This window comes from Cuculus canorus, chromosome 3 (assembly GCF_017976375.1).
Source record: "Cuculus canorus isolate bCucCan1 chromosome 3, bCucCan1.pri, whole genome shotgun sequence".
NCBI classification, from domain to species: domain Eukaryota; kingdom Metazoa; phylum Chordata; class Aves; order Cuculiformes; family Cuculidae; genus Cuculus; species Cuculus canorus.
The window spans coordinates 49,238,918-49,265,949 of NC_071403.1; the positions used below are offsets into that span (position 1 = coordinate 49,238,918).

A 27,032-nucleotide genomic window follows, 5' to 3' on the forward strand; every position below is an offset into this window, starting at 1 on the left:
CTTGGAAACATTTCCCTTTTTATTTTGTGCATTTAGTACACTCTACACAATCAGAGGGAGGATACTTCACATGAGAACACCATCCATGGAACACTGAGAAATTATCACACTGTTTCTAGGTCACTGTAAGGCCTGTTAAATAGGACTTCTTGATTTCTAGGAAATGTTATGCTGTGCTATAAGAAATAGAAATTACATTTCAAAAAAATACTTTCTATCTCAGCCCCACATGACATTTTAATAGCACAGCTCATGATTACGGTAGGAGTTCTGCAATGTGTCCATCAGACATAGAAATGTCTTAAACAGATCAAAAAAACGGAAATGCAAACAATAAAGCAGCAAATCCATACAGACCAGTGAGTGAGACAGCCCAGAATGGAATAATTCATACTGACAGACTTGCAGCTGAACAACAGCACAGAGCTACCTTACAAAGTTATCTCTGCAAGGTATATAATTGTTCCAAGGCAAAACCACCTCCCACGGATAAAAAGCCTGTCAAAATTTGTATAAAAGGATACTCTGTTGATACAGACAATCACACTACCAAAAAAGAAAAGGGCAGACTTTGACCATGGTCTGACTGGGACCAATTGCATTAATCCTGGCAAAGGACATTTGTTTTCTGATAATTCAACACTTGAATTATTTTGCCAGTGCAGGAGAACTAGAAAGTGCTCCAATGGAAACATAAGAAAAGTACTTGCTAGTAAGACAACCAGTTTGGGTCTTTGTTATAATGCCTCGAGTCCTTTGCAGATTCAGATTCAGAGCTATCAAGGATGGCTCTACCCTCTCTGAGAGACAGAAAACCCCTGAAGAAAGAAAGTAAGTAATAAGAAGAATGAAAAATTCCCCGAGAGCTGTTTTGGTTAAACTCACCAAAATCACTTATGTTTTCAGTCTTCGTAAGGTGAACATGATAAACATTTAAGGGACAAATTTCTATTTCATCATACACCTGTTGGACAAAAAAAAAATAACAGAAGTCATAAATTATGAAGTTGCAAACATCAAAGCATAAGGGTCCAGCATGGGAAATAAGTACAATATTCTTTGCCTCAATAAAGAATCAGAATTTGCTGTGTTTACACAAAGAACTGTGTTACTGTGCAACCATCACTAGTATCAGCGGGACTAAATGCAGAGTAAGTTAAAGACAGAGAACTCAGCCTGGAGTAGAGACCAACGCTTTGCTTTTGCAACAGAAACTCCACTTAAATCTTCAAACAGTTCTTGAAGGAGCGTTTGTAGTGCCTAGCCACCCAAATGCCTGCACAGGCACAGACTGTGTGAATAAGAATGGCAGAATGTAATGCAGGAAGAGCTTTAAAACCTTATTTTATATCTAATTCACACATATTCTTAGGTGATAATTCAACTGTGGCCACAGACGTCACAGAACTTTAAAAGGAGTCACACTTTCCTGGTCTACTATGTATTCATATGGTTCAGGAGCACAATACTCAGTATTTTCATCAACCAGTCTTCTGAGTTGTAGGCCATAATGTCTTGGCTCCAGCTGTTTCATCTAAGGAGTAAAGAGAATGAGGTTTGGAATTTGTTATTTATTTCTAGAATCCCGGAAGCCGAAGTGACACACACGCACAAAAAGCTCTTTAGGAATTATGCAAAAGCAATCCTCAACAAGTCATTTTCTAACTATTTTTGTGGTATAAACAAAACTAGCTGCATTGCTTAGAAGATATGGTTCAAGTGCAATTTCCATTTTCCCTTACAATCCTCCCAAATCCTTTCATAAATATTATGTCTTGGCTATTAGATTAACCGAGCACTGCTGTACGTTTCCAAAGATATCGTAACTGTTTCTGTTCTTTTGAACTTACACTCACAACCATCTTTTTCTGTGACTACTTTTAATGACTCAGTTCTGCTCAGCAACTTTTTCTTCTGATGTAGAAAATGTATATGCATGTTAGGAGAGGGGATGGGATGGGAAGCAAGTTCCCTAAGGGTCTGCCTTTATTGGGTTTTATTTTTACTGCTGGGTTTCATTTATGATCAGAGAGTTTTGCCTATTTTTTTTTCACCACGTGAGCTCAAAACTAAAATCCTGTCTCAACAGGAAGTCAAAAGGAAATAGGAATATTCCCAAAGGATATTAGCCTGAAAATGTCCAACTCTGATGGGAGTCTCTCTGAAAATCAGAATGCTGGTGAGACCACTGCACAAAACAGTTCATTTTAGCATATTAATAGAGCAACATTTCTAAAACAGGAGGAACGACTGCATCCCTTAGGGTTACTTAACCTCTTTAACACATCTCTGCAGCTTACAAAACCTAAATCTACTGAGTAACTAATAATTACCGTAACAGTTTATTATATGTAACTATTACGAGTTGCATGTGTTCTATACCTTGAACAATTGCATTCAAATGTGTATTTTTACTATACCCAAAAAAAGCTATTCAAGAGCCTCAGATGGAAAACAGAAATGAGAAAGGTATAAACCCCATAAAGCATTAACAAAGTGAAAAAATACAACAATCCTTTGAACTTTATCCTTATACACATGACATTCAAATATGTTCTGTTAAGAAGAAAGATTCCTTACGCTCACCAAAGCAGAATGAAAATGTAAGAAGGAAAAGAACCAGGAGAGATGAGAAGAAAGTATTCAGCATTACAGAATGCTTATGAAAAGCTTGACACACAGAATAGAAAGGAAAATGAAACAGAAAAATGTTTAAGAAAAATAATAAAATTAATTTAAATATTCATGCAATACAAACATTGAAAAATCAAAAAGCCAGGTTTAAAGTTACAAGTATTTTGGAATGATGGAGTAAGAGTGGTAAGGAATTTCCTTTTCAACTTTATTTTATATTTATAAATTTTATTTTCTCTTTCCGGGGTCTTGCATGTTACTCTACTTCCAAATGTTTCAGCTCTCCTGTGCCATCTGGTGGTCAAACAATGTCTTCGACAATCCCTTTAGCCCAGTAAAGTGAGATTTTAAAAAGTAGAGCCAGGCAATAAGCTGTTTCTCTCCAAGATTCTGTTTCCACCAGCAAAAGCCCAGTAAAGTGAGATTTTAAAAAGTAAAGCCAGGCAATAAGCTGTTTCTCGCCAAGATTCTGTTTCCACCAGCAAAAGCAATGAGAAGATAATTTCTTCTCAGTGATGCCATGGAAACACGTTGTGACTCGACTAAAGCAGTGTGCTTATTTTTATTTAAAAAACATAGTTACCCGCACATTTTAAAAAACTTGTATAATTTATTTTTCATGTCTCTGTTTACAAGATTACCAGGTGGAAAAAAACATTAAATTGGGTCCTTTCCTCCACCAGAAGCCTCAAAATTCATTAACTTCAAGCTAGCTGACTGAGATCACCTGAAAGTTCATGCTAACCTATGTCAAAAGATACAGTAGTACAGAGCAGGGCTCCTGTTCTTCAACTTTACTTGTGAAGTAAAACTATATTTACCAACTGTCAGAAATAAAAACTTGTGAGTAAAAAGTTAGTTTTTCCAAAAAGCCTGTTTGCATAATTTAAATTATTTGAATCATGAACTTAGAGCTAAATTCAAGCACTGACACAAGTGGAGACAAAGGGGCTAGGCGTGTTGTGATGTTCTAGAGGTGCTGGTCTTTTGTTTGTAGTTAAAATTGGTATTTCTACTTTACCTTCAAACTGTGACTCAGTTTTCTGTCCTAAGATCTATAGCAATCCCTCTTGAATTGATGGCATTTTCAGACGGAAATGCACTCTTTGAAATACTCAAGTAGAGCTGGTATTTAATTAAAAGCTTAGAAGAGTCCTTTAAGAAGCAAACATGTATTATAGCCTTTGTCACAGCAGCCTTAAATGCCTCAATCTCCTGGCATTAACTTAACCAGTCCCCATTACTCCTCTGTGATTAATTTGCACAGAACAGCTGGGTTCACTGCAATAGCAACATAGAGTGGACACATGCTGAGATTTCTTAGCAGATGACTACCTAGCAAACTGTCACTGCTCTCTGAGTATTCACTATGCATTGTTTCAAACAAGTCTTCTTGAAAACCCTTTCATAATCCTGTTACGTTGGCTACACCACATAAATAACACAACTAAAGGAAACAGAGCAATATGCCCTAATACCAGAGAGATGCTGGTATTGTGCTCTCACTATTTAGAGATTCTCTGATATATTATATTCCTTTTCCACAGCTATTAACAAGGTGCGATTGTACATGAAAACTGAGTACCTTGCATGCTAAAGACAAAACATCTTCCACCCTGTGCTCTGGCTTGAGGGTCAGTGCCACTCCTTGGCCATCACAAAAGTGAACATATGTCTGTGTTTCCCAAGCACTCTCCTTCTGGATGCTCTCTGGCAGTGAGCAGTAGACATTCAAAAAGTCATCAACCTGCTGCTGGAAACAAGGGAAAAGCATACAACATATGTGAATGTTTGAAAAACAAAACAAGAAAACAATTACACTGGCAGTTTACAGAAGACAGATATTTAGACAAAGTACTGTGTATTCTCCCACGGCAAGACAGGGACAAGGTTCAGTTACCTGCTTTCATTCACTGTCAAAGATTTGATTTGAGAATGGATTGCATTTCCTCTGCATTCCCACTACGGGCTTTTATGCCTCTAGCTCATATTAACTGTTGATTTAACTCAAAGTAAAAATATGTAGCTACTTGACATTATATTGCAGTGGGAAAAAAATCTTAAGAAGAACTGACTACTACAATTTTACTTAATTAACAAATTAAAAAAAAAAAAAAAACAACAGAATTGCTGCAATTTTGACAGAAAATGATAATATAGTAAACTTCCAGCAGAGAGCACCATGGAGCAAGGCTTGCCATAACATAATAAAGAACTAAAGCAGGAATAAAGTGTTCCTATTCTATTTGCAGTTCAAGAACACATTGTTTCACAGGTAGCATAGGGTATTTGCCTGTTTACCATACTGTTTCACATTAACCCTCGTTCCAAAGCCACTCAGCTTGATCAAATAACAACATCCACCCTTAATAAATTCCTTGTTGCTTTCTCACCTTTAATTTTCACATTTTCTCTCGTACTGCACTTCAGGCTACACATTTCAAAGGAAGGCACACAAGGAGAAGAAAAACACACAGCTGTTCAGAATTTGCAGTTTCACCTATATATTCGAGTCTGCATGTTCAGCCCATCACTTAAATACTCAAATCACAGCATTTAAGTTTACACTGATAGGGTCTCTCAATTCCCCTCACAGCCAATGGAAAGGGACAATAAGCCCATAAAGAGGCAGAACTGCCACCTAAGACATCTCTTAAATTATCTTGTGCTTTGCTCAGAAGTGTCTACCTCTGCAATGCTTTGTCCTTGTATTATTGTTTCTTTGTTTTGGTTTGGGGTGTTTGCTGCCTATATAAAGACTCTTGATTATGCAATTCTTCTTCCTGGCTCTGCAGGGACACAAGCCCAGGGGTGTGCTGCAATTAAAAGCTGCACAAAATCAATGTACAGGCACTGCTTCCATTGCTGCAGGCAGCAAAGTTATTGACAACAATCTACCAGTAGCAACAGACAGATCAATATTATTTCATTTTTCCAAATAAAAACTGTGGCTGTGAAAACAATGTAGTAAGCAATCCTATCCAGGTAATTACCGAACAATGCAGAAATTCAGATTGCTGCCAACCCAGAGTATGGCACAGCAATAATCTGATGCCAGAGTAGCGCTGGTTTCAGTGGAATAATATTAATGAGCTAATGGCATTCACGAATCATGTATCTATTGCTCAACTGCCTCTTTCAAGCAGTCGAAAATGAAACTTCAATTAACCCAAGTCCAAGGAAATCCTACTAAAATCTGGCAACTACTATACATAACAGGAATCCTGTTATGCTACTGCAATTAATGGCACGATGAAATCTACACCAGGTAAAGTTTCACCTCGGTGTCTGTGGTTCCAGTCTGCTCGTAACATCGGTGGTGTTGAAGAAGACAATTCCTGTACAACCGTGGTCCTCTCAGAAAGCACTAAATCAAGTGCCTGGGAATAAACACTAATCTCCTTCCACAGTGTAAATAACAGAAAGCAGATAGGGCAAGGCAGGCAGGCTGCACAAATTGAGCAGGAATTAGTCAGACTGAATTCTCTGGTGGATTCCCCCAGGGAAAACAGAAGCTATGTTGCCTCTGCTAGAGAGATGCTCCCAGCAGCTCAAAGGTTTGTAACTATCACAAAGGTTTATTGCACCGCAACAGTAGTTCTTCAGATCTGTGCAACTGAAATAAATCTCACTATCGGCAGAGATGGAAAAAAAAACCAACCTCCAAAATAGAGGATTAGGGTAATGAGAGATAGATTTAAGGACACATTTTTTCTGGAAGCTTTTAAGACAGAACAGAAAGTTCTGCAGCCAGTGTGAGATACTTCTGTTTCCTTGCCATGTACACTGGTGCCCAAGCATACGCCTTGAGATAAACTCGCCTCTGTTATTAAACATGACTGCAGTCAAGGTACTGTTGCTTCATCCACGTTTTCCATTTCAGAAAATCTGACATGAAAAGAGATTTTTTTTTTTCCTGTTATGCCTGCAGTGACTAATTCTACAATAGTTCATTCATTCATCGCCACATAAAGTTATAACAACCCATCCAATTTTCCAGAAATAGGTGCCAGGATTTGCAGACTGTCACACGTTGTGCCACAGGGCTGCTGCAGGACCAGTAGGTTACTTCATAATTTCCTTCCACTATTTGCCTCTGGTTTTATCATCCTCTTCAGGGAAAACACAGCCTTCCTGGCAGACTTCACTATTTGTCATTCACTGCACTCCTCAGGTAGAAGCAGTTCTGATGCTGGTTTTGTTTTTCATTTGAAATCACCTAGTGAAACCGGCTTGACGCCAAAGTAACGGTTTCCAGAGTTATGATGAATCATTTCTGAGCTGTTGTATGATTCATCAAAATATCAGGATCTTAAAAATGCCCACAATAGAATTAATTCCCATTAAAAAAAAAAAAGGTTTTAGAAATACAGTTCAGATAATAATAATAATAATAATGTTTTTTCTAGAAGTAAGGTTGAGCTCCAGAACTCTGCTTCAGCACCTAAATGGGGGAGTAAGGTGTGGGAGGTGGGGTGTTCAGGTCTTGAAATACAACCCTGCTAAATTTTGTAAAAGCCTGGTACAAAACCTGTAGCAAGATTGCTGTCCCACGGGTTCCCTCTACCTGGGTGGTGGGGCTGTGAGCTCCTGCCTGAATTTGGAGAAGGCTGGTTTTATCTAGAGCTGGATCAAGAAGCCAGACCTCACTCCTTTCAAAATATGGCACCAAAGAGAGAGGACTTCATCCTGTCTGCTCCCTGGCACCTTCAAAACCTTCCTCTGTTTCCTCATCAGGGTTCAGGAAGAGCAAACACTGTTGCTATGCCAGAGGACAGGAGACCCATAGCAGACCTCGTTGTAAAAGGCAGCACCGTCAACCCCCCAACCCCCAGGGGGTTGGCACTAAACTGAGGGGCTGGTGTCACAGTCCTTTGGGAGAAACCTCGGAGGGGAGCACCCAAGAGATATTGCCTCTTCTAACAGGATCAAAAAGGAACAAATTGTGTTTGCTCTCTCCGAGATGAAAAATGGATGCCATCTCACATCACACCCAATGGCACAATCTGGAAGAATTTGTAAAGGTTCTCTACAGGAAATCATTTCACCAGGAATCCCTCACAGAATAATAGAATCACTAGGTTGGAAGGGACCCATTGGATCATCGAGTCCAACCATTCCTAACACTCCCTAAACCATGCCCCTCAGCACCTCATCCACCCGTCCCCTAAACACCTCCAGGGAAGGTGACTCAACCACCTCCCTGGGCAGCCTCTGCCAGTGCCCAATGACCTTTTCTGTGAAAATTTTTTTCCTGATGTCAAGCCTGTACCTCCCCTGGCGGAGCTTGAGGCCATTCCCCCTTGCCACTTGGGAGACAGAACAGAAAGTTCTGCAGCAGAAAGTTCTGCATTCCCCCTGTCACTTGGGAGAAGAGGCCAGCTCCCTCCTTTCCATAACCTCCTTTCAGGTAGTTGTAGAGAGCAATAAGGTCTCCCCTCAGCCTCCTCTTCTCCAGGCTAAGCAACCCCAGCTCTCTCAGCCGTTCCTCGTAAGACTTGTTCTCCAGCTCCCTCACCAGCTTCGTTGCTCTTCTCTGGACACGCTCCAGAGACTCATAATATAGTTTATTTTGAAAAGAGAAGAGTGATTCGGTTTAAATACTTTTCCACCCCAGTAAACAACAAGCAAGTGGTCAAGTAACTAATGGAATTCCAGTGTTTCAATACACTTCTTCAAAGAACAGACAAAACATGAAGATACTTCCATGAGCCCAAACAGCATTGTAAGATTGACAGCAGATCCCACTGCTGTCAGTGGGAGATACCTCTCTCAGTGGTACAACTTCTGCATAACTATACATTTCCTTCTTACCTAGCCATTAAATGAATGCATTTGATGAGAAAATAAACCATGTAGCACACAATGATACCAAACAACAACATAAAAGCCTATAAGAAAAGACGAACTTTTTCGTCCAAACCTTTCTCATGAGATTCATTACAGCTCTTCATTATAGTTAATAATTTTCAAGACCAATATTTCATTTTAAATGCAGACTTTTTGTCTAATGCCCAGTACACAAACAGCTGAAAGGGAACAGTATTGTAGTTATTTAAGTCTTCTTTCAAGTTCTAAACTGCAGAGAAAGAAAGAAATCCAGAGAATATCAACCACAGCTCTTTACTGGGTAACACTGTTGAGGGGATGCCGCTTTCTCTTCCTTTACTTGGGCAATCTCCAGCTATATATTAACTCTTACTTATCTGCTGGTATACTCCACACACTATAATTAGACTTCATACTCAAAATACATAGGTTCTATTGAAACAGGCAAAGGGGAAAAATACACCTTAGATTTCACCATACCGTGAAGGATGCTTTCAAACTACCATGGTTCCAAATCTCTCTCAAATACTGTAGACACTATAGGGATTAGTGCTGTGAAGAAGCTTCTAGAGATTTTTTTAGTTTTGCTGATTTTGTTTGTTTTTTTTAAAGGCTAATGTAAGTTTCTGCACATGCATGGTAGTTGTTTCATTAGCAGAAACGTAATCCCATCATCTAACACTAACTGCATTTTATGAACCTCTGTGGCGTTTCTGAACCAGTGTCATCATACACTTAGTTTACATCATACACATTCAGGAATTTAAAAACAAGATGACGCAGAATGAGGACAGGCATATCATACCTCAGCAGAGTTGGCTGAATTCTGAACACCAGCAAATCCCTGTCCTCCAGTTGAATCAAAAATCTATTAAAAATATTGAAGATAAATAAATAAGTTAAATAAATAAAATCCTTTCTTTTTACACACATTAGGCAAACTCTTCAAAAGAATAAAATTGAAAACTAGATTAACAAATATACACACAACTGCTAAACTCCAGAGATCTCTTTGTACTTTTTACTGCTTTATTCTGATTAGGAGGAGTATTAAAGAAATACAAATCTCATTCCATAAAGAAAATTTAAGCCAATTTTCTCTTTCAGGCTATATGCACACTCACATTCAAATACATAGATTAAACCACTCACATCCTTGGTTTTTCCTGCCTACTACTTAGCAATAACATTAAAAGTAATTTACCTTCAAAATGTGCACTGTGCTGGAAGCTATATTTTCACCCTTTCAGATACTGTTACGTACAGCTACAAATCTCATGATGATTTAAAAGAACTATTTAAAATCATTGTTGCTGTTTTCTAAAACATCTTCCACTATAGTTACTCATCTCTTCTAACCGAGTAGTTAGCTTGGCACCATGGATGGAAATTTTTAGTGTAGCTTTAAAGGCACACTAGACCCAAACCCCACACTATTAAGTAATAAAAATAGAGGACTACTGTCTCTGCTTTGCAAGTGGTGGAAGCAGAAACTGAGACTTACGTTCCTCGTTCGTTTTGAAGGCTTACTAACCAGTATATCATAAAGGTATTAGGCAGCTTATTAATTAAATTGATAAAAAATTCAATAAATGTCTATGGATCGCAATGAGATATTTTGGTGATAAGGGTTATCACCAAAGGGTTATAAACAGACAGATACATCTGTACAGTTTATTCACAATGTTGAGATTTGCAGTTAATAGCAACATCCTCCTGAAGTGCAAATACAAATAGCATTTTTTTAAGTCCTCCTGTAGTCAACAAATCGGGACAATATCAAAGTTACATCTGAGCTTCTTTTGTTCAGGTTTTTCTTTTCTTTTTAATTTTTTTTTTATTTTAATACTAGCAAAAGCCTTTTGGATTATCCCAGACAACAATAAACTCTCCTAAAATTTCCTAAGAAATCCAGTTTCTGCCTATGTAAATAAAGGGCACCAATTCTGAACTTCCTCTTCCTTGTCTCACCCACAGACGCAATAAAGGTATTTTTTTGTTTATGATTTCTTAAAGCAGTTTATCATTTAGACACAAGTAAGCAGATAAGCATTTAAGAAACTGAGGATAATGTGAGCCTAGACATCCTCCATCTGCTACAGTGCAGTTTTATTAACTGATTTGTAAAAGACTGAGCCACTTCATTAATGCTGATGAAAGCCTCCCAGCACAGAAACTCTGAACCTTTTTTTCATTAATATAACAAAATTACACTTAAAATAAAATTTAAAACTTCTCTGACACAACAATGTTCAAGAATACACCATTTAATTTTGAAGTTAGGGTACAGCAGATCAAAACATACCAGCTCCAGTCAAATAAACTTTAATAAAAGCCAAGAAAGCAAGATATTTTTAACCTATTGTTTGACATAGACATTGCAGCACAATGAGCAGAGACGTGAGCTCCACTTCTCTTCTTAACCCAGATTTCCAGTGGCCTAAAGAGATGACAAGTAAAGCAGCCTCACTCTCAGTCTCACTACTTAAAGAGGGCTTATAAGAAAGATGAGGACCAACATTTTACAGGGTCTGTTGCAACAGGACAAAGGGTAATGTTTTCAAACTAAAAGAGGGTAGATTTAGAGTAGATATAAGGAAGAATTTTTTTCCAATGAGGATGATGAAACACTGGAACAGGTTGCCCAGAGAAGCGGCAGAAGCCCCATTCCTGGAAATGTTCAAGGTCAGGGTGGACAAGGCTCTGAGCAACCTGATCTGCTTGAAGATGTCCCTGCTCACTACAGAGGGATTGAACTAGATGACCCTTAATAGTCCCCCCCAACCCAAACCATTCTATCATCCTGTTCTGATTTTGATATACAATCATGTGCATACATATAAGTCTGAGCAAGTGTTTGGCTCCCTTTTCAGCCACCTTCTACGATCATGGGTCAGTTTTCAAGCCATGTCCTTAAAACTTTCTCACTTTTACGAGTATGACTCATAGCCCAGTGTTAACCCTATGCAACACTCAGCATTTACATTTCCTTAATTTTATTGTAGGATATTTAATTAAAAAAAATAAAAAAATCAAGAACCTTGGTTTGTGATTGAAAATGAATCCATTTTTGGGCCTGCTGATTGCAAGGTTTGGAATAAGGAGGACGAAGACATACCAGGGCTCCCTCCTCTATGCTTGAAAAAGTGCTGGGAGGGCAGCAGGAGCCTCCTCTCCTTGCCACAGAAATAAGATTCCCCATCACTGACCTCTGCAGAATCCCCTTCATGGGCTTTAAAGCATATGGGAGGACGTATTACCCAGTTAAGAAGTGTGAGTTATCAGCTCTGCTGGGAATGGAGCTAGGGGGCATAAAATTCCTTCCGTCAGGTGTCTTATTAATAAATAAATAGAGGTGCAGGACTCACAGATCAGCCTCATCTGCTGGGGAACACAGGGGAAATTATGTGGGAAGGATGACCCAAAGAAAATTTCTCTTTCAGTTCCCCAAGATGGACTGGAGTTTTATTCTTATTCAATTTCACCGTGTAAACAGAACTCAATCGATATGCCGAAACACATAGCAGTCTCCTTAAGAAGCTTCATCCCAGTGCGACAAATAGATAAATATTTACTTATTAAAAATACAAACCACAAGACCAGAAAATCCTGATGTGTTATTTTGCAACATTAATCTGTGGCATCAGCTCTGGGACTATTGCAGTATGCGTACAGATACGCTTGTTTAAAAATTCCACAGGCAGCTTACGAGACATTCAAGAACAGCCAGTTTTCAAGTGTTGATCACAGATTTTTGACTAATGAAATAAAAATACAAGGGCCAGGGAACAACAAGAACTAAGTTACCTACTGAACAATGCACAAAATACTGTTTTGCAGGAGAAACATCAGACATGGTAAAGACTAATGAAAATAGTAACGTTCTGAGTGTAAGTGCACCTCTATGCCTTCTGCCTCATGTCAAAGAGCTGTCTTGGCTGTTATTTATCTTTTTTTTCCGTGAAGAAAGTAAAATTTTGTTCCAGATTTAACTGTGGATTTTTATTGAGAAAATACAAGCTCCTGAAGTGTGTATTTTACACTAAATGCAGGCATGGACCATTAGTTTCACAAAGAGAAAAGTATGAGATGTGGTAGCTAGCAACGCAGCCCTTCATGGAGGCATGTGTTAGCACAGTCCCTCTCCCCAGGGCCAGCCTGCCCTGACATATCAAACCTGCACCAAGCCTTCAGCTGGTGTAAATGGGCACAGCTTTATTTTTCAGCTGTCTGCACTTACAGCTGACCTCCTGGCTGACAGCAATCTTCTGTTGGCTAAAATGTACTTCCAAGTAACAAGCGTTTGAGAGACCATACCACAGATGGTTGTCTTTGCAGCAGCCTTTCTTCTTCCCTTTAAGTCTCACTTATATTACTCTATATTAAATTGCAATAGTACTTCAGAGTCCCAGCCATAAACCAGCACACACTGTGTTAAGGAAGATGCATACAGACCACATCCAAATAAACCCTACTTCCAAACAATTTACAACATATCAGAAGACAAGTTTCGTTACAAATTCAAAGCTGATGGTCCTGTGCTGCTGATAATGAACAAACTCACCGAGTTAAAATCTTTCATTCATCCATCTTACTTATTACAGAGAAACCTCAAATTAGATATATACTTTTCAGAAGCGATGCTCCCACTGCAATTCTGCCATCTCTACTGAAACTGTGAACACAGGTTTGATGTACAAACATCTCCTATCCCATGCACCAACAGCACCTCACAGGATGAGCCCCAGCAGAAACAAGCCCTTCTATGCTATGCCCAGCAAATAAGATCTACCTGAGTTATGGAAGGTCTCTTTTCCTTTCCTTTTCTTGCCAACTTGTCCAGTCCTTTTAGCGAAGAAAATAAACCCTTCTTATTTCGGACCCTTTGTGATAGAGACAAGGTACGTTTCCTGAGAGCAGCTTCATCCCTGGAGCAGATCTGTTTAAACACAGAGATAGGCCTTCCTATATCACTTTGATAAGAGCAAAATATTGACAGTTATTTCAGCTCAAGACATCAAACGATAGTTACTTCAGTTCACATCAATGTAACACACCAAGGTGCAAGGACCAGGTTTTAAACTCTGAGCAGTGATGCCTGTTTTGGTATTCCAGCAGTGTGATAGTGTAATTTTTTGTCAAAGGGCAAAATTAGAATGTCATAGGAAAGAAGGAACTGAGAAAATATTGTTCTGTACAGTAAAAGAAGTTAATGAAAAAGCTCTGAGGAAGAATGATAACCAACCACTCAGATATTAAATTGCTAGAGGAAGAAAGACTTTCAAAATTGCCAAACATAAGAGATAAATGTGCTATGGCATTGAGTTATGAACAAGCAATGACACAAACCACACAGATAAAAACAGTGGCAGCGAGAAACATTCCCTGATACGACTTTCAGGACTACTATTTAGACTGACTTCTCATGCAGGAAATGTGGTCCACTCCTCTCTGCCAAGATCAGCCTCACAGCCCTGCTAAAGCTAAAGAGCAGAGGTGAACCTGCTGCTGCTATACTTCCCTTAAAGCCTATAGTGTAACAACAGCTTACAATAGATGAGGATCTTCCTCACTCTTCTTTGCAAACACATTCTTAAAATCACAGTTCTTAAAAAAGTGACTTATAATTTTGGATTGGTTTTAGTTTTAGCCTATTCTAAAAACACTTCCTCTTCAGGAGAGTATCAAATTGTTTCTGAAAAATGGAGTCATTTGAGACCTCCAAAAAAATTCAGCTCAGCCCAGAGAAACTTGAACCACTTTTGGAAATTCCATTGCTAAGCTGCTTTCACCCTAAGTGGCTTAGCTCCTATATACATTAAACTGTTAACGCAGTGGAGGTAGAATCATGATGACAAAATTTCATCCACAATTTCATTTACAACTGAAGAATATTTTGGTTTGTTTCTATTTTAGATATAGGTCACATTCTGGAGTCTTCAGGGGCCAAAATGTCATGGATATATCCTCATGGTTTCAAAGTCTGTCTCTTGTAGAAGAAAAACTACTTGCAGTCAAGTAACCGGCAGAAAGTGTGAGAAGTGGAACAGGGCTTTCTGAGCAACACACGTGGGTGCAGCCATGTACTATCCCAGCACAATTCCACATCTAAGCACAATATTAACAATGGCTTTGTGTAACACATCTGCAAAAACTGCTTTTGGACTTACCAGTGCATGGAAGGATGAGACGGAGAGAATGCCGAGCCGCCCCAGTGTCAGTTTTGAAGGACGACTGGCAGCAGCCAAAAGGCTCTTTGGGTTTGGGAGCTCCCCACCCTGCAAACTAGCTAGGTAACATCGCATTCGGAAAAGGTCCATGTTAAATTTTTCCAGGTTCTGTTCCCATTGCTGGATCTGTTTAGATAGAAAAAGGGACAATTAAAAGCGGAAAAATGCCTTTGTGGGCTACACTGAAAATCTGAGCTCTTACCCAAACCCATAGTAAATTACTTTCATCTGGTAGTATATGGATTAGATTAGTTATTCCCTGCCAAAACAGATTCAGTCATATTGTGTTACATCAACCCAAAAGATGGCTTGAAATAAAACAAAGCTGGTGGTCTTAAATGCATACTGTCAAGATGAACATACCCTGAACCTCGGGTAGTTTGATAGCCACAAAAACAGTTACATAAAAACACAACCCTGTGGTTCATAAAGGTTTGTGTTTTGCCTCACTTCTCTCTCCTTTTTGGAGATTAGCTTTGTCTCCTTCATTTTTATGAGCTTAGATCGTATAATTGTCTGACTGAAAGCAAAGCAGCATAGCTACGCTATAATGCACTGCACAAAGCAAAGTAGGTTCTGCTCATTCTTTACTATCACCCTATGGCCTCTCTATCTGTAAAGAGGAGACAATATTTGCAACACAACCATGTGTGATTCTTTGACTAATAGGTTAAGACATGCTTACGCTGAAAAACTGAAAAAATGAGCTATATATGCCTAATACAAACCATGAGACCAAAAGCAAGAATATATACATATCCTTCACGCGATTTTAAATGTATCTAACACAGGCACATGCAGACGTAATGGACAGCTTAATCCAGTTTTAATGTAAAATTAGCAAAGCAAAGAGACCCAAATATTTGCTAGGCAAATAAAGCTCTGAAACAAGGCTCATCTACACAAACATATATCTTCTGCACTGCACAAAAGTCAAATTTTGCTTTTCATTTCCCCAACTTCCCGATCAGCAGTTGCAACTGAAATTTGCCCCACAGTGTAGAATATACATTAATACCAATGAACAGTACCATTAAAAGAAAGCTGCGTTTAATAGTGTAGGCACATTAACACATGAGAAGGCAGAAATGGTATATCCATTAGGTTAATGTACACCAAGTTGACGTACTGAAGATTGTTAAGATCCCCTGACAAAGATCTTCTGAGGTCAGATCCAATCAGTGCATGATGGTTGTTCAGCAGATAGTTTATGGCTGCAGAGAAAGTTCATCACATTTTCTCTAATGTGAATTGACTTTGTACCTCTCACTGGCACGCCTGCCTATCCCCACAGGACATTATCACCTTACACTAAGATTACCCAAAGCTGGGACAAGCACCTTTGTGACTTAGAAAACAAGCTGATAAATATAATAAAAATTTCAGGTGAACTATGCACTCCCATCTAGAAGCAAAATCAGTTCAGTTTCCTTATAATGCTGCCAAATATTAAAAAAACCTAAATAAGTATCTTGCCTCTTACTTTCAATAGTGAAGAAGTGAGCAATGAAATGGCAAAAAAGTTCCTGTTAAAGAGGTGCTAAGGCTTGTACTACAACTGATAGAGGCCTTACCCAGTGTGATTTCCTTACATGTGTGCTCACAAACTGCGGCATTAGTTATAGCTATACTTTTGGAACTAAGAGGCAATCCCATTTGGCAAGTAGGATGAAGAAAGGGAAGACAATATATTGTTTTGTACATTTGTGAATGCAAAACCGGAATTTACAGTACGCTTAAAAAAGAAAAAAAAAACCAACAAAACTTTCAAGGAATAACTATTAGAAGCAAAAACATAGAATTTATAAAAGCTTATCGTCAGATCAATTCCCAAAAGTCCAGAGAAAAAAGATAGGTGCATACATATAAACAAAGATGCCTCATCTAATCTCTTGCCACAGACATTCAAAACATGCATTGTTTGCACCCCAGAAAGAATAATCACTTTTAGTTGGATTTATTTGATCACTGCCCTTTACTTTGCTTTCTTTATGTTCTCAGATACTCCTCTCAGTATTTTTGTGCCTGCCAGTGCTTTACACATGGGACGACTCCAACAGAAGGTTTTGCCATGAGCTCTTTGTCAACACCCAACTGGAATAAAAACATGGTTGTCAGCTTTTCACAAAGCCAAAAGCTACAAGCTCAGGTGAAGTCTTTCCCTTTGGGATGACACCTCCATGGGCAAAGAGCCAAGCCAACTTTGAGCAGCTTGGAAACAGAGCAAAGCTTGTTCTGGCTGCTGCTGGAGCAGAGCATCCTGTCCTCATTTAGCACGAGCTGAACACAGACATCCTTGTTGTTTCCAAGGCTTTCTTCAAAATTCCCATTAAACATTTAAACTAACTTACATTTAAAAATAAAGATAATCTACAAAGGTTGGGTACAACATGAAGACATTCTGAAGAGATAATTAAATTACAGTGTTTACCAGTTATATAGGATGCTAGCTAATCAGCTCCAAAAGCATCAGTAATCACAATGTTACATTTAATGGCATTAGCAAAAGCTGCAGGCAGGCAATTTCTTGTCTTGTAGTCTTATCAAAGCCAGGGATGTCTTGGAACCAACTGCAGACCACGAACCAATACCAGCTGCTATTTGTCTTGGTCTTTTAAACTATGATAATTCTTTCTAAAGAGTTATATTCTTGAAGACTAAACAGGGGAAGCACACAAATAAAAAAAGCAGCAACTTCAAAGCACAGTATGACCTGGTTCATGAAGTTAATTTACAGCCTGCAGACTAGCTGCTGCAATCCTTATTCTGCTATTGTGTGAGGCAAATCTGTCCCATATGGGAGGACTGTCCAAAAGACAGCTCAAGGAATTAAATTCACCATGCATAGGCAAAACGGCCCTTTTGAAATCTGCTCAAAAGCAAACGGGAAAAAGTGGTTGCACCAGACATTTGTGAGAATGAGAATGGATGACAAAGTCCAACAGCAGCACAAAGAAAGTCTGCAAAGAGATAAGAGAGATGGCCCATAGTGAGCCACGCCAAAACAAGCAAGCAGACATGAAACACTCCTCACGCGATCTGCTCAGCTGTTGCGCTCGCCTGCGCTGCCAGCTACAGAGCCCAGGGCATCCAAAACCATCATCCTTCTCTCACTGTTTCAAAACCTCCATATGAATTTCTAGGAAAAGCATTAAAGGCTTTTCCTTGAGGAAAGGGAGGACATCATTCTCAGTACAGGGAAACGTTAGGCAAGGATTTCTGTGTTTAGTGGCAGCATGAGAGAGAGGCAAGTAGAGGCCACCCAAAGATAGTCAGCTCAACAGGATTCCTGTCATATATAGAGAAAAATAAGGCTGTGGTGGAGAGTTAGAAAGGAGTAAAATGCAGGAAGCCTTAAGAATTAGGGCCATGAATAATTTAGTTTGGCCCACTAGGAAAACTCATGCAAGGAAGCCTGGTGCAGGGACAAGAGAGTAATTACATCGGGATGGCTAAGTGAAGAAGTAAACTTCTGCATCAGTGTCTTAGTTCAGGAGTGAGTTTTTAAGAGTTAACATACCAAGGAACGTCAGTGTGATACTTCTGGCAGTACTTCAGCAGTAATGATTGTTTTCAGAACATAAATATCCAATTTTCCAGGCTAGTGAAAAATTTATTAAGATGCTAAGAAACAACTGTAAATTAGTTATATTTTAATCATGCAAGCAGATGAGCTACATAAAGATGTTCAAAAGCAGGTCTCCCAATGCAATAACCCTGCTAGATCCTCTATAGGTAAGCTCTAAAATGTGAGTTTGGGAAAGGTGAGGGGTAAATTCATCCAGACCAGGCTATACAGAGCAGTGGTTTCCTACAGGTGATGTGGGGAACCATTGTTCCTATGTGCTATACAGTCCTCTCTGCAGGTGACATGGTGGCATTTCTTGTGGCACTTCCACCTCCAGTAGAACATGCCTAGGGTTAGCAGACTGTAAAAGGGAGAGTCCCAACACTCCTAGTGAAGGCAGTGCTGATGGTGTTGCTCAGGGATGGTCCCTGGCTCCTCATGCTTCTTATGGTATAGTGTAAACTGCATCTTTCGGGGGGCTGAGGAAGGGCTGTCATATTCTCAAACACCTGTTCTGTACAAAGTAAGAAGAGCTCAGTGTAATAAAGTCCAAATCAATATCTGAATGGCAGAAAGCAGTGCCATACCATACCGACTCAAAGTAGCAATACTTCCAGGACCCAGAGAAGCACCGAAGAACTTCCTGGACAGCTCACCTGATAACAAAATACCAATTTTCCACTTGGCACTTATTTAAGTTAGCGTGAAAGAGAAAATGCACAGGGAGAAGGGTCTTCTTTCAGTGCTTAAGCCTTTAAAACTGAAGGAGTTAGTAAAAGTTCTTGTACCACATAGAAACATGAGCTCCTAACTGACACAATTCACTATTTGTAGCAGCAAAAAAAAAAAAAAAAAAATCAGAATTTTCCCTTTTGCAACATCGCCTTCCCAGGCGGAAAGTGCCTCTGCAAGCTGATGTAGGGAACTTTATGGATTGAAAAGAAACTTCTGCTGCTATTTTATATGAACAGCTTTTCAACCACTTTACAAACAACACCAAACTCTTTGCATTCCAGTCCCTGGTTCTCAGACACAATTCATATTGTACCCATCTGGATAAATGAGTCACTTGGTTTCTGGGGAAGGAGAAGAGTTTTATTGTCATTATTTCCTAAAGAGACCTTGAAGAAACAAAAACATCGCTCTCTCAGAAATTCCATTACTTTAAAGGACACCACAGAGATACTACCATAACATTTAGCTCCAAGAAAGAAATGAAGGGAACATAACAGAGTACAACAACAATGATAGGCAGTGATATGCAATTAGTAATAGCCTTTATTCTTCATTCTGCCTAGTGACTCAAAAAAGTGGTTAAGAAAACTTTCTGAAATAACAAGAGAATAATAGCTTTTTTTTTTTACAATAAATGAAATCTTTCTGCTTGCTTTTAAAGGACAGAATTTTCATAATTTCTAACCAAAAAAGACAGAAGAACTCTTATTACCAATACCACCATGTGTACCTAATTTACATTCCTGTCAATAATTTCATTGAAATTGGCAGTATCACATGTATGACTATAGCTAGGGAAGCAATTAAGAAAGCCACTAAAATCTTACTATCCAGCTGCCCCTCCCCCAAAACCAAAAGATCAGTCTTTCCTGCACTGGCTCCACCACCAACTCCACTGTATGAGATAATGCTATGCAACTCCAAATTCAGTAATAGTTCATTAATTTGTCATTATTTTATACTAAATCTTTGTGAAACAAAGATGGAAATTGACCAACATGCAAAACAGTAATTACAACAGTGAGGAGAATGCAGATAACCTTCTTTAACTTTCCTGGCTGCCTAATCATTTCATTCCTCAGTGACAGTTTACTACCAAACAAGGATTTTGCTAATGATGTAGACGGGGACAATCCTACACTGAAGAATCACAGAATCACAGAATCACAGAATCACAAGGTTGGAAAGGACCCATTGGATCATCGAGTCCAACCGTTCCTAACACTCCCTAAACCATGTCCCTAAGTACTTCATCCACCCGTTCCTTAAACACCTCCAGGGAAGGCGACTCGACCACCTCCCTGGGCAGCCTGTTCCAGTACCCAATGACTCTTACTGTGAAGAATTTTTTTCTGATATCCAACCTGAACCTCCCCTGACGGAGCTTCAGGCCATTCCCTCTAGTCCTGTCCCCTGTCACTTGGAAGAAGGTGAAGAGTGACACCTGAAAAGAAATACTAGTGAATCTCTCAGAAAGTGGAGCTCTGCTCTACACAGTTCAAAGACCACCCAAACTGAAGACCAGTTATAACAAGTTTAGACAATGCTTTCCAATTTAGGAGGATATGGGAGAAGTAACTGTACATTGCGATTCACACTAGATTTGTAGACAGCAAAACTGGCAAGTTGGAGGGCAGACATGAAAACTTCCCTAAAAATAATCTCCAAGCATATTCTTCTTATTAATGTCTCATCATTTCAGCCCTTGCAAGTAAATACCTATCTTCATGAATCATCTGATAAGTAAGTTAGGTATCATGAGCACAGAAAATATGAATCACATCAGAAACCTCTGAATAGCTTGGAAAACATGATTATACCAATATATTAAAATTGTAAGAGAAAAACCCAGAATCCTTTAAAGAAACTATTATTCATATTATTGTTCTAAAATAAGACAACAGAATAAATTTCTGTACTGAGTACATTGCGAAGTACATCCAGAGCTACGCTGCCTTCACTGTAAGGTAGATTTTTGATCTCATTAAAAGCAGTTCTGCAGGCACAAACAGCCTTGCTTTTGACTTAACGTGCAACATTTTGTTAAAAGAGTTCTGTATAAACCCTAATAATCCCATTCCCTAACTTCTGTGGTAGTTAGACAGGGCTCAAGATTCACAGTAAACACTGTGATTCCCCTAGCAGGTTAAACAGATAGGAAAACTAACTTTTTTAAAGACTGACCTCATGGGCTTTGAATTTCACCTCTGCACCCGGGGATTTTCAAACTTGCTACCTTCCTTCCTAATTCTCTTCAGTTTAGGGGAGAAGTTGCACCCAGAGGGCATATCACCACCTACAACGTACTTATTGCACAGAGGAATACAAACACAGGTGGCTGTAGGTAGTATGTGCAGAACTGTGATTTGCAGCTATGCTGCCAGTGGCCTAATGCAACTGTCTGCTGTGTACCGCTCTTGCAGATGCTTCATTGATGTCTTCTAAAGTGCCCAACAATACCAACAGCTTTGCAAGGGCCACAATTTTATATTAAACAGCTAAGAAGTCTACTATTATTACTGGACCAGTAAGCTCAGATAGGAGAAATTTTTGATCTAGGCCACCAGGTTGAAGATATTTCTCAACCAATTTGACAGCATCAAGTCTCTAAATCAGACATGCCTCCAGAAAACTAGTAACTTTCTTGTCATTTTTTTGTTTGCACCACTTCTGCTTTGTACAAGCTTATCAATTGCTAGTCTGCAAATCCACCAAATTTAAAAGATAGTAACAGATAAGCTCCTTCAGTTCACTCGCTGTACACCAAAAAGAAACATGTATGAACATTAAAATATCTATAGCCATTCTGGAAATTCAGATTTCCTTACTGCAACTGCTTTTCAGATGCTGGTAACTGTGAAACAAGAAAAAGTTTTGCATGCTTGTAAAGCCCTGTGAATTACTAAGTCTTCAGCAGACAAGTATTGGTTTTAAATCAATACAGATGTGAAAGAAAACAGAAACTTGAGGTTGGGTGGTTGTTTTTCTGAGGAAGAGGAAGGAAAGGGAAAAAGGATTTAGAAATCACACTTTCCAAGACAATTCCCCAGGGAAAATAAATGAAGACTGTGCCTTGTCTTTCTACAGAAAAAACCACCATGGTGGTTCTGAATTCAATCACACTATTTCCGCTGACTTCCCAAAATATATCACCAGTGGAATTTTCCAGCACAGGATGTAGGGCATGCTTATAAACTACAGTATTGGCAATACAATATACTTCAGCAGGGAGGAACGTAACTGCCACATGACTGAAAACACCATTAGATTTACACAAAACCAAACCCAGACATCCACAGTTACTAAATAACTGAGCTACACACATGCGAATTTCTCCCCCAGGAACAGTTTTTTCAATATTGTTACAAAGTATAATAAGAAGTCCTGGTTAGTAATTACATCAAGATATTTTTTTCCTTTGCAAAAGCCCACCTCCAAGACATGAAATCAAAAGATAAGAAAAGAAAACTCTGTTTGCTACTGACATTTCTCTGAAGCGACTTTGGCAACAAAACTTCACCAGTTGTAAGGAGAGATTTTATAGAGATCAAGGGATAAAGACTGAAGAAAAGGCTCATTATAAATTTATTGTTTGCTAACTAGCAGATGCTTAGACATGATCCACCTCACTCTGTCTCACTGGTTTGCCCTCATTCAATATTTTGAGACACCCATCAACAGAAGATTATTTTGAATGGATTCAGTTCTAGTAGAATGCACCCAACTTCTTCCAGGGACAGAACTGGAAAACAATGGCAGTTGTTCAAGGACAGAACATCTAACTAGCAGATATTTATCATTAATACTCTTCAGCTAACTCTAAATAAATTACTAATATTGCTATCTAATGGAGGGAGGGGTAAACTAAGTTAATATACATCAGTATTTTTCCTTGCTGCATCACGTGCTACAAATACAGATTTCCAGAGATGTCTATTATCTTCTTCTAGGTCTCAAAAGCTACAGCAATAAAAGGATGCTTAATTTTTTTCCTCCTTCATTCACTTCACTGGGCTCTAGACCATGAAATAAGTGAACTGGATTAATAAATAATTAATATTAGAGCGTTCTAAGGGTTTATGAACATCTGCACCACAAATTCCTACACAAACCTGCATAGTTACTGAATTCTACTCATACAGCTTCAGACTGAAGTGTGCTACAGAAGCTTGACAGTGAAATCAGTACCAGTCAGTCCGCCTTTCATCAAGTTCAAAATAGTATAGTAAGCATCTTAAATATGATAAGCATCAAATTCATGAAACTAAAAATGCTCCACTAACCAAAGAAACATAATTATGCTGTATTGGATCATAGTAAATACACTGTTGTTGCTAATCAAGAGTCCATAACGTGCAGCCTAAAGTAATGACAGCAAAATTTCTGAATGGAAAGGCAGATAGAGATGGGCTCTCAAATACCAGCCAATGCATTCAAATTATCCGATGTCTTCTGTTAATAGGCTAATAAAAGATACAGACCTATTAGGCTAAACCGCTAGACAATTTTAGTACAAGTGACCCTCGGTAGCGAAGCCTTTGCCTGAACACTAAGGTTGTCTAATGAAAGCATCTTTTGTCAGTTGCTGTCTGCAGAACTAAGGACATGGGTAAGATTGTCAACACCTCGAGACGTACTTCCATACGGTATCACTGGAGTGGTTCCTGATTCAGGTGCTGGAAGCGAGAGCAGAGTAAGGCTTGATGTCTGTGCACCACTGCACAGACAACAATGTGACCCTTTTCACTGAGGAATGGTTCTAGCTGCTCATCTGCCCTGACCTCTTGTCTTAGGCATGGCTCAGGTAAAAGCTAAGGTACGCACACACCATGGACGCTAAATTTTGGAGGAGTTGATCAGTTTTTGTTTTAAAAACAAATCTTAGTGGTGAATGTTCCAAGATTCAGGCATTCCTACCACCATAATATGAAAATGTGATCAGAATAACACATCGTGTTCAGAAGCCATACCTAGATTTGCAGGAGAAGGCAACTGATGACTCAGATCATTTCTTGCTGTAATAAGACAAAATTAGCCTCAGCACAAGTCTGGACGCAAACATTTTGTCTGCTCCAACCATGGGCGAAGATCTTGCCTGTACTATGTTAGTTCTCTCAAGCTAAGGAGTGATGGGTCTGGGCTTATACTGAGATAAAGAATTCCCAGCACACAGCTAGATGGGCTACAAGCAGTGCTGTTAGTGACTAAGTGTCCCCTTTTTCTTTGAACTGATCCTGGTGTAATGCTCCAGTGGCTACCAGTGGTACTCACAAGGCTTTTTAAGAAGCCTAGCGATAAATTTCAACCAAAGCACATGGTTTTGTCTGCCTCAGTCCCTCCTCCAATTTATTTTGATAAAGTACTCTTCATGTCCTGTCTTAAGGTACAGAATGGTATTTCTAAGCACCTACTCTTAAATCTGTACTGCAATTCAATAACAAATTGAATTATTCACAGACCTTACTGTATGTTCTGTGGCGTGCCATGTAACAGCAAGATATTATTAACAGCTAAACACATCATAAAGCAATGAAAATTAATTGCAGTTTTCCAGAAGAGAAAAGAAATAGCTTTGTCCTCATAAACAAATCAGTCTGATCCTCAGCTTTGAGAAGTCCACCTCCCGCGCTGCTCTGGATTGCTGTAGAAATCTGGCAATAATTAAAACTACTGTGCCAGCTATCCCCAAGACAATTACTCTCAGGCCTAAAAAGCACAACTAGTCAGAGTCCAAAGCAAGAAAAAATGATAAGTATGCTCCTGTAAAACCATTGCTTCCAATACCTGATTCTCTATGGCCTTTCTGTTTTTTGGATCGCTGACAATTGAGAGCTGCAACTCTGCCATCTTTTTCATCTTGCTGTCCATGTCAATCTTCTGGAAGAGACTTTTGGTTTGATTTTTCAGCAGCCTTACTGTGTCCTCTTTCCCAAGCTTCTTCGCAAAGAGAGATGCACAGGCTGAATGTATGGCAGTAACCCAGTTTTCCAGATCTGTCTGGCTTGTCGCCTGTGAAACAAATCAATGGTGCAACATTACCAGAAGATAAGAGGAAAAAAAAATTTGAAGAAATAAAGAATCAGCAGCTTTAGGACAAGAATTTCTTGACAGCTTCACTGAAATCTTAGGCACTTTATCTTAAAACCAGTGACAGAAGATTTTACCTTTAAAATAGTGCAAATAAAGGAACTGTGGGCTTTTTTTGAACTCTGTCATGACTTGCCTCCAATCTTCAGCTTCCACTTCTTAGATATACAAGGTCTGAGGGCTCCACAAGCACAAGAGAGCACCACAAGCTGTGGGAAAATGTGACTTGCATCCTTCATCCCTCCAATTAATTAAGGTAAAAAGCAACAGTTTCAAAACAACAGGTTTCAAATATAAACCTCCTCTTTAGCAAGAAACACAGCAAAATAAACGATTCCATATATAAGGTCTGAGAAAAGGTGCTTGCTTGCTTGCTTAAATATGCAAAAATAGTGGAGAGAGGACAGCAAAGTGAAGAGAATATATCTGCACAAAATGTCTCTGGAGATAGTTACAAGTGTGCCTACGAATCAATATGTTTTTATGCAGGCAGTTCCACCTAATACTGTTCTTTAGTAACATTTCCAGTGGTGCAGTTAAGCAGCCAAGATTTTTAGATTATTTTTAGCATTCTTTTTTGAATGTCTCACTCAAGCAAACTCTGTTTGTGGCTACCAGATTAAGGGCTGAGCCCACCATTCTATAAAGGATGAAATGCTAATAGAAGCGAAAAAAAATTATAATTAAGGTGATTTTCTAGAAGTTTGTAACCACTAAGTACCAAAAGACTAGTCATGCAGATTTGCGATCTGCAAATTTTTTTGAACCATATTTTTATTTCTGAACCATAATTAACTGAGCCAACTGCTGTAATATCATATACCTGAAGACATACTATACACTTTAACCAGTATAATAGTATAGTATAATATTGTAGCTATACTATTATTGTTAAGGCAAACACACAAACATGATCTGTGTACGCGTGTGCATGTACGTGCAAGTGCATACTCACAAAGACATTGTAAAATGGAAACAACCACAAAATTACATATGCATACTCTGTTACCTGAAATAGGTAGACATCTCCAAAAGAATTGCTGAGGCAGAATACATTTTCTTTCTTGGGATGTTCTGGAACAGCTTGTACTATACTATCTTCTGCAAAGAGAGCATATCGAGGCAAACTGCTCTGCTCCATCGAGTTCCTTCCATAGGTTTCATAAAACAGCAGAGTACAACCTTTACAGTTCAGAGGAAAAAAAACATAAGGAGAAAGCATGTTCTAGATCTCACATTTGAGTTCTCTCATATTAATGCTTTTGTCATTAAGATACCTTTCAATGATGGGGAACATCAATTTGGCCCCTCTTATAAAACAGAGAAAAAAGGAAGATATTCTGAACTGGAAAAAAGGTAAAGATAGTAATGAATTTGCCAATGAGAGTTGGAACAGACATCTCATAGGGACACAATGAATACTCACTGACCGAAGGAAAAAAACAAAAACCAGTAAGTACCTCAGTATGGAAGAGTTGAAGGTCAGGTCAGATGGGATTTGAGCAACCTGATCTAGTGAAATATGTCCCTGTCCATGGCAGAGGGGTTGGACTGGATGATCTTTAAAAGGTCCCTTCTGACCCAAACTACTCTGTCACTCTATGAATAAAGTCAGCCTATTAAAATGTTAAACCATGTAGAAAAGATTAATTCCTGCTTAGTTAAATTCACTATTGTGTTTCTTTATTAAATTGAACTCACTTTCTCATAACAGCCACCTAAGAAATCTTTGTATTTGTTGAAAAGATTTGCAGAAACTTTTGTCTTCAAGCAAAATGCTTAATGAATAAACTTCCCAAATTTAAACTGGATTTCCTTGAATCTGCCTGCAAACTGTGGATTTAGACAATGAAAACAATCTGAGTTATTTAGAAAGGGCTGGAGTTTGAGCATGTTCAGTCTCATCAATGGTATAACATGTAAAGTACAAGCCTTGCATCCAGAAAATA

General features: G+C 38.8%; 1 protein-coding gene across 1 annotated transcript in view; it reads right to left on the bottom strand.

The window, feature by feature from the left end:
• TIAM2 (TIAM Rac1 associated GEF 2) overlaps positions 1 to 27,032 on the bottom strand; it is a 178,487-nt gene that overhangs the window by 51,631 nt on the left and 99,824 nt on the right. Inside the window, exons 6-13 of the mRNA XM_054062017.1 lie at positions 26,093 to 26,265; positions 24,781 to 25,005; positions 14,634 to 14,819; positions 13,256 to 13,402; positions 9,269 to 9,331; positions 4,220 to 4,387; positions 1,429 to 1,534; positions 886 to 963 (exon numbers count right to left, since the gene is read on the bottom strand). Coding sequence (XP_053917992.1) covers positions 886 to 963; positions 1,429 to 1,534; positions 4,220 to 4,387; positions 9,269 to 9,331; positions 13,256 to 13,402; positions 14,634 to 14,819; positions 24,781 to 25,005; positions 26,093 to 26,265 — 1,146 coding nt within the window. The remainder of the gene's footprint in view (positions 1 to 885; positions 964 to 1,428; positions 1,535 to 4,219; positions 4,388 to 9,268; positions 9,332 to 13,255; positions 13,403 to 14,633; positions 14,820 to 24,780; positions 25,006 to 26,092; positions 26,266 to 27,032) is intronic.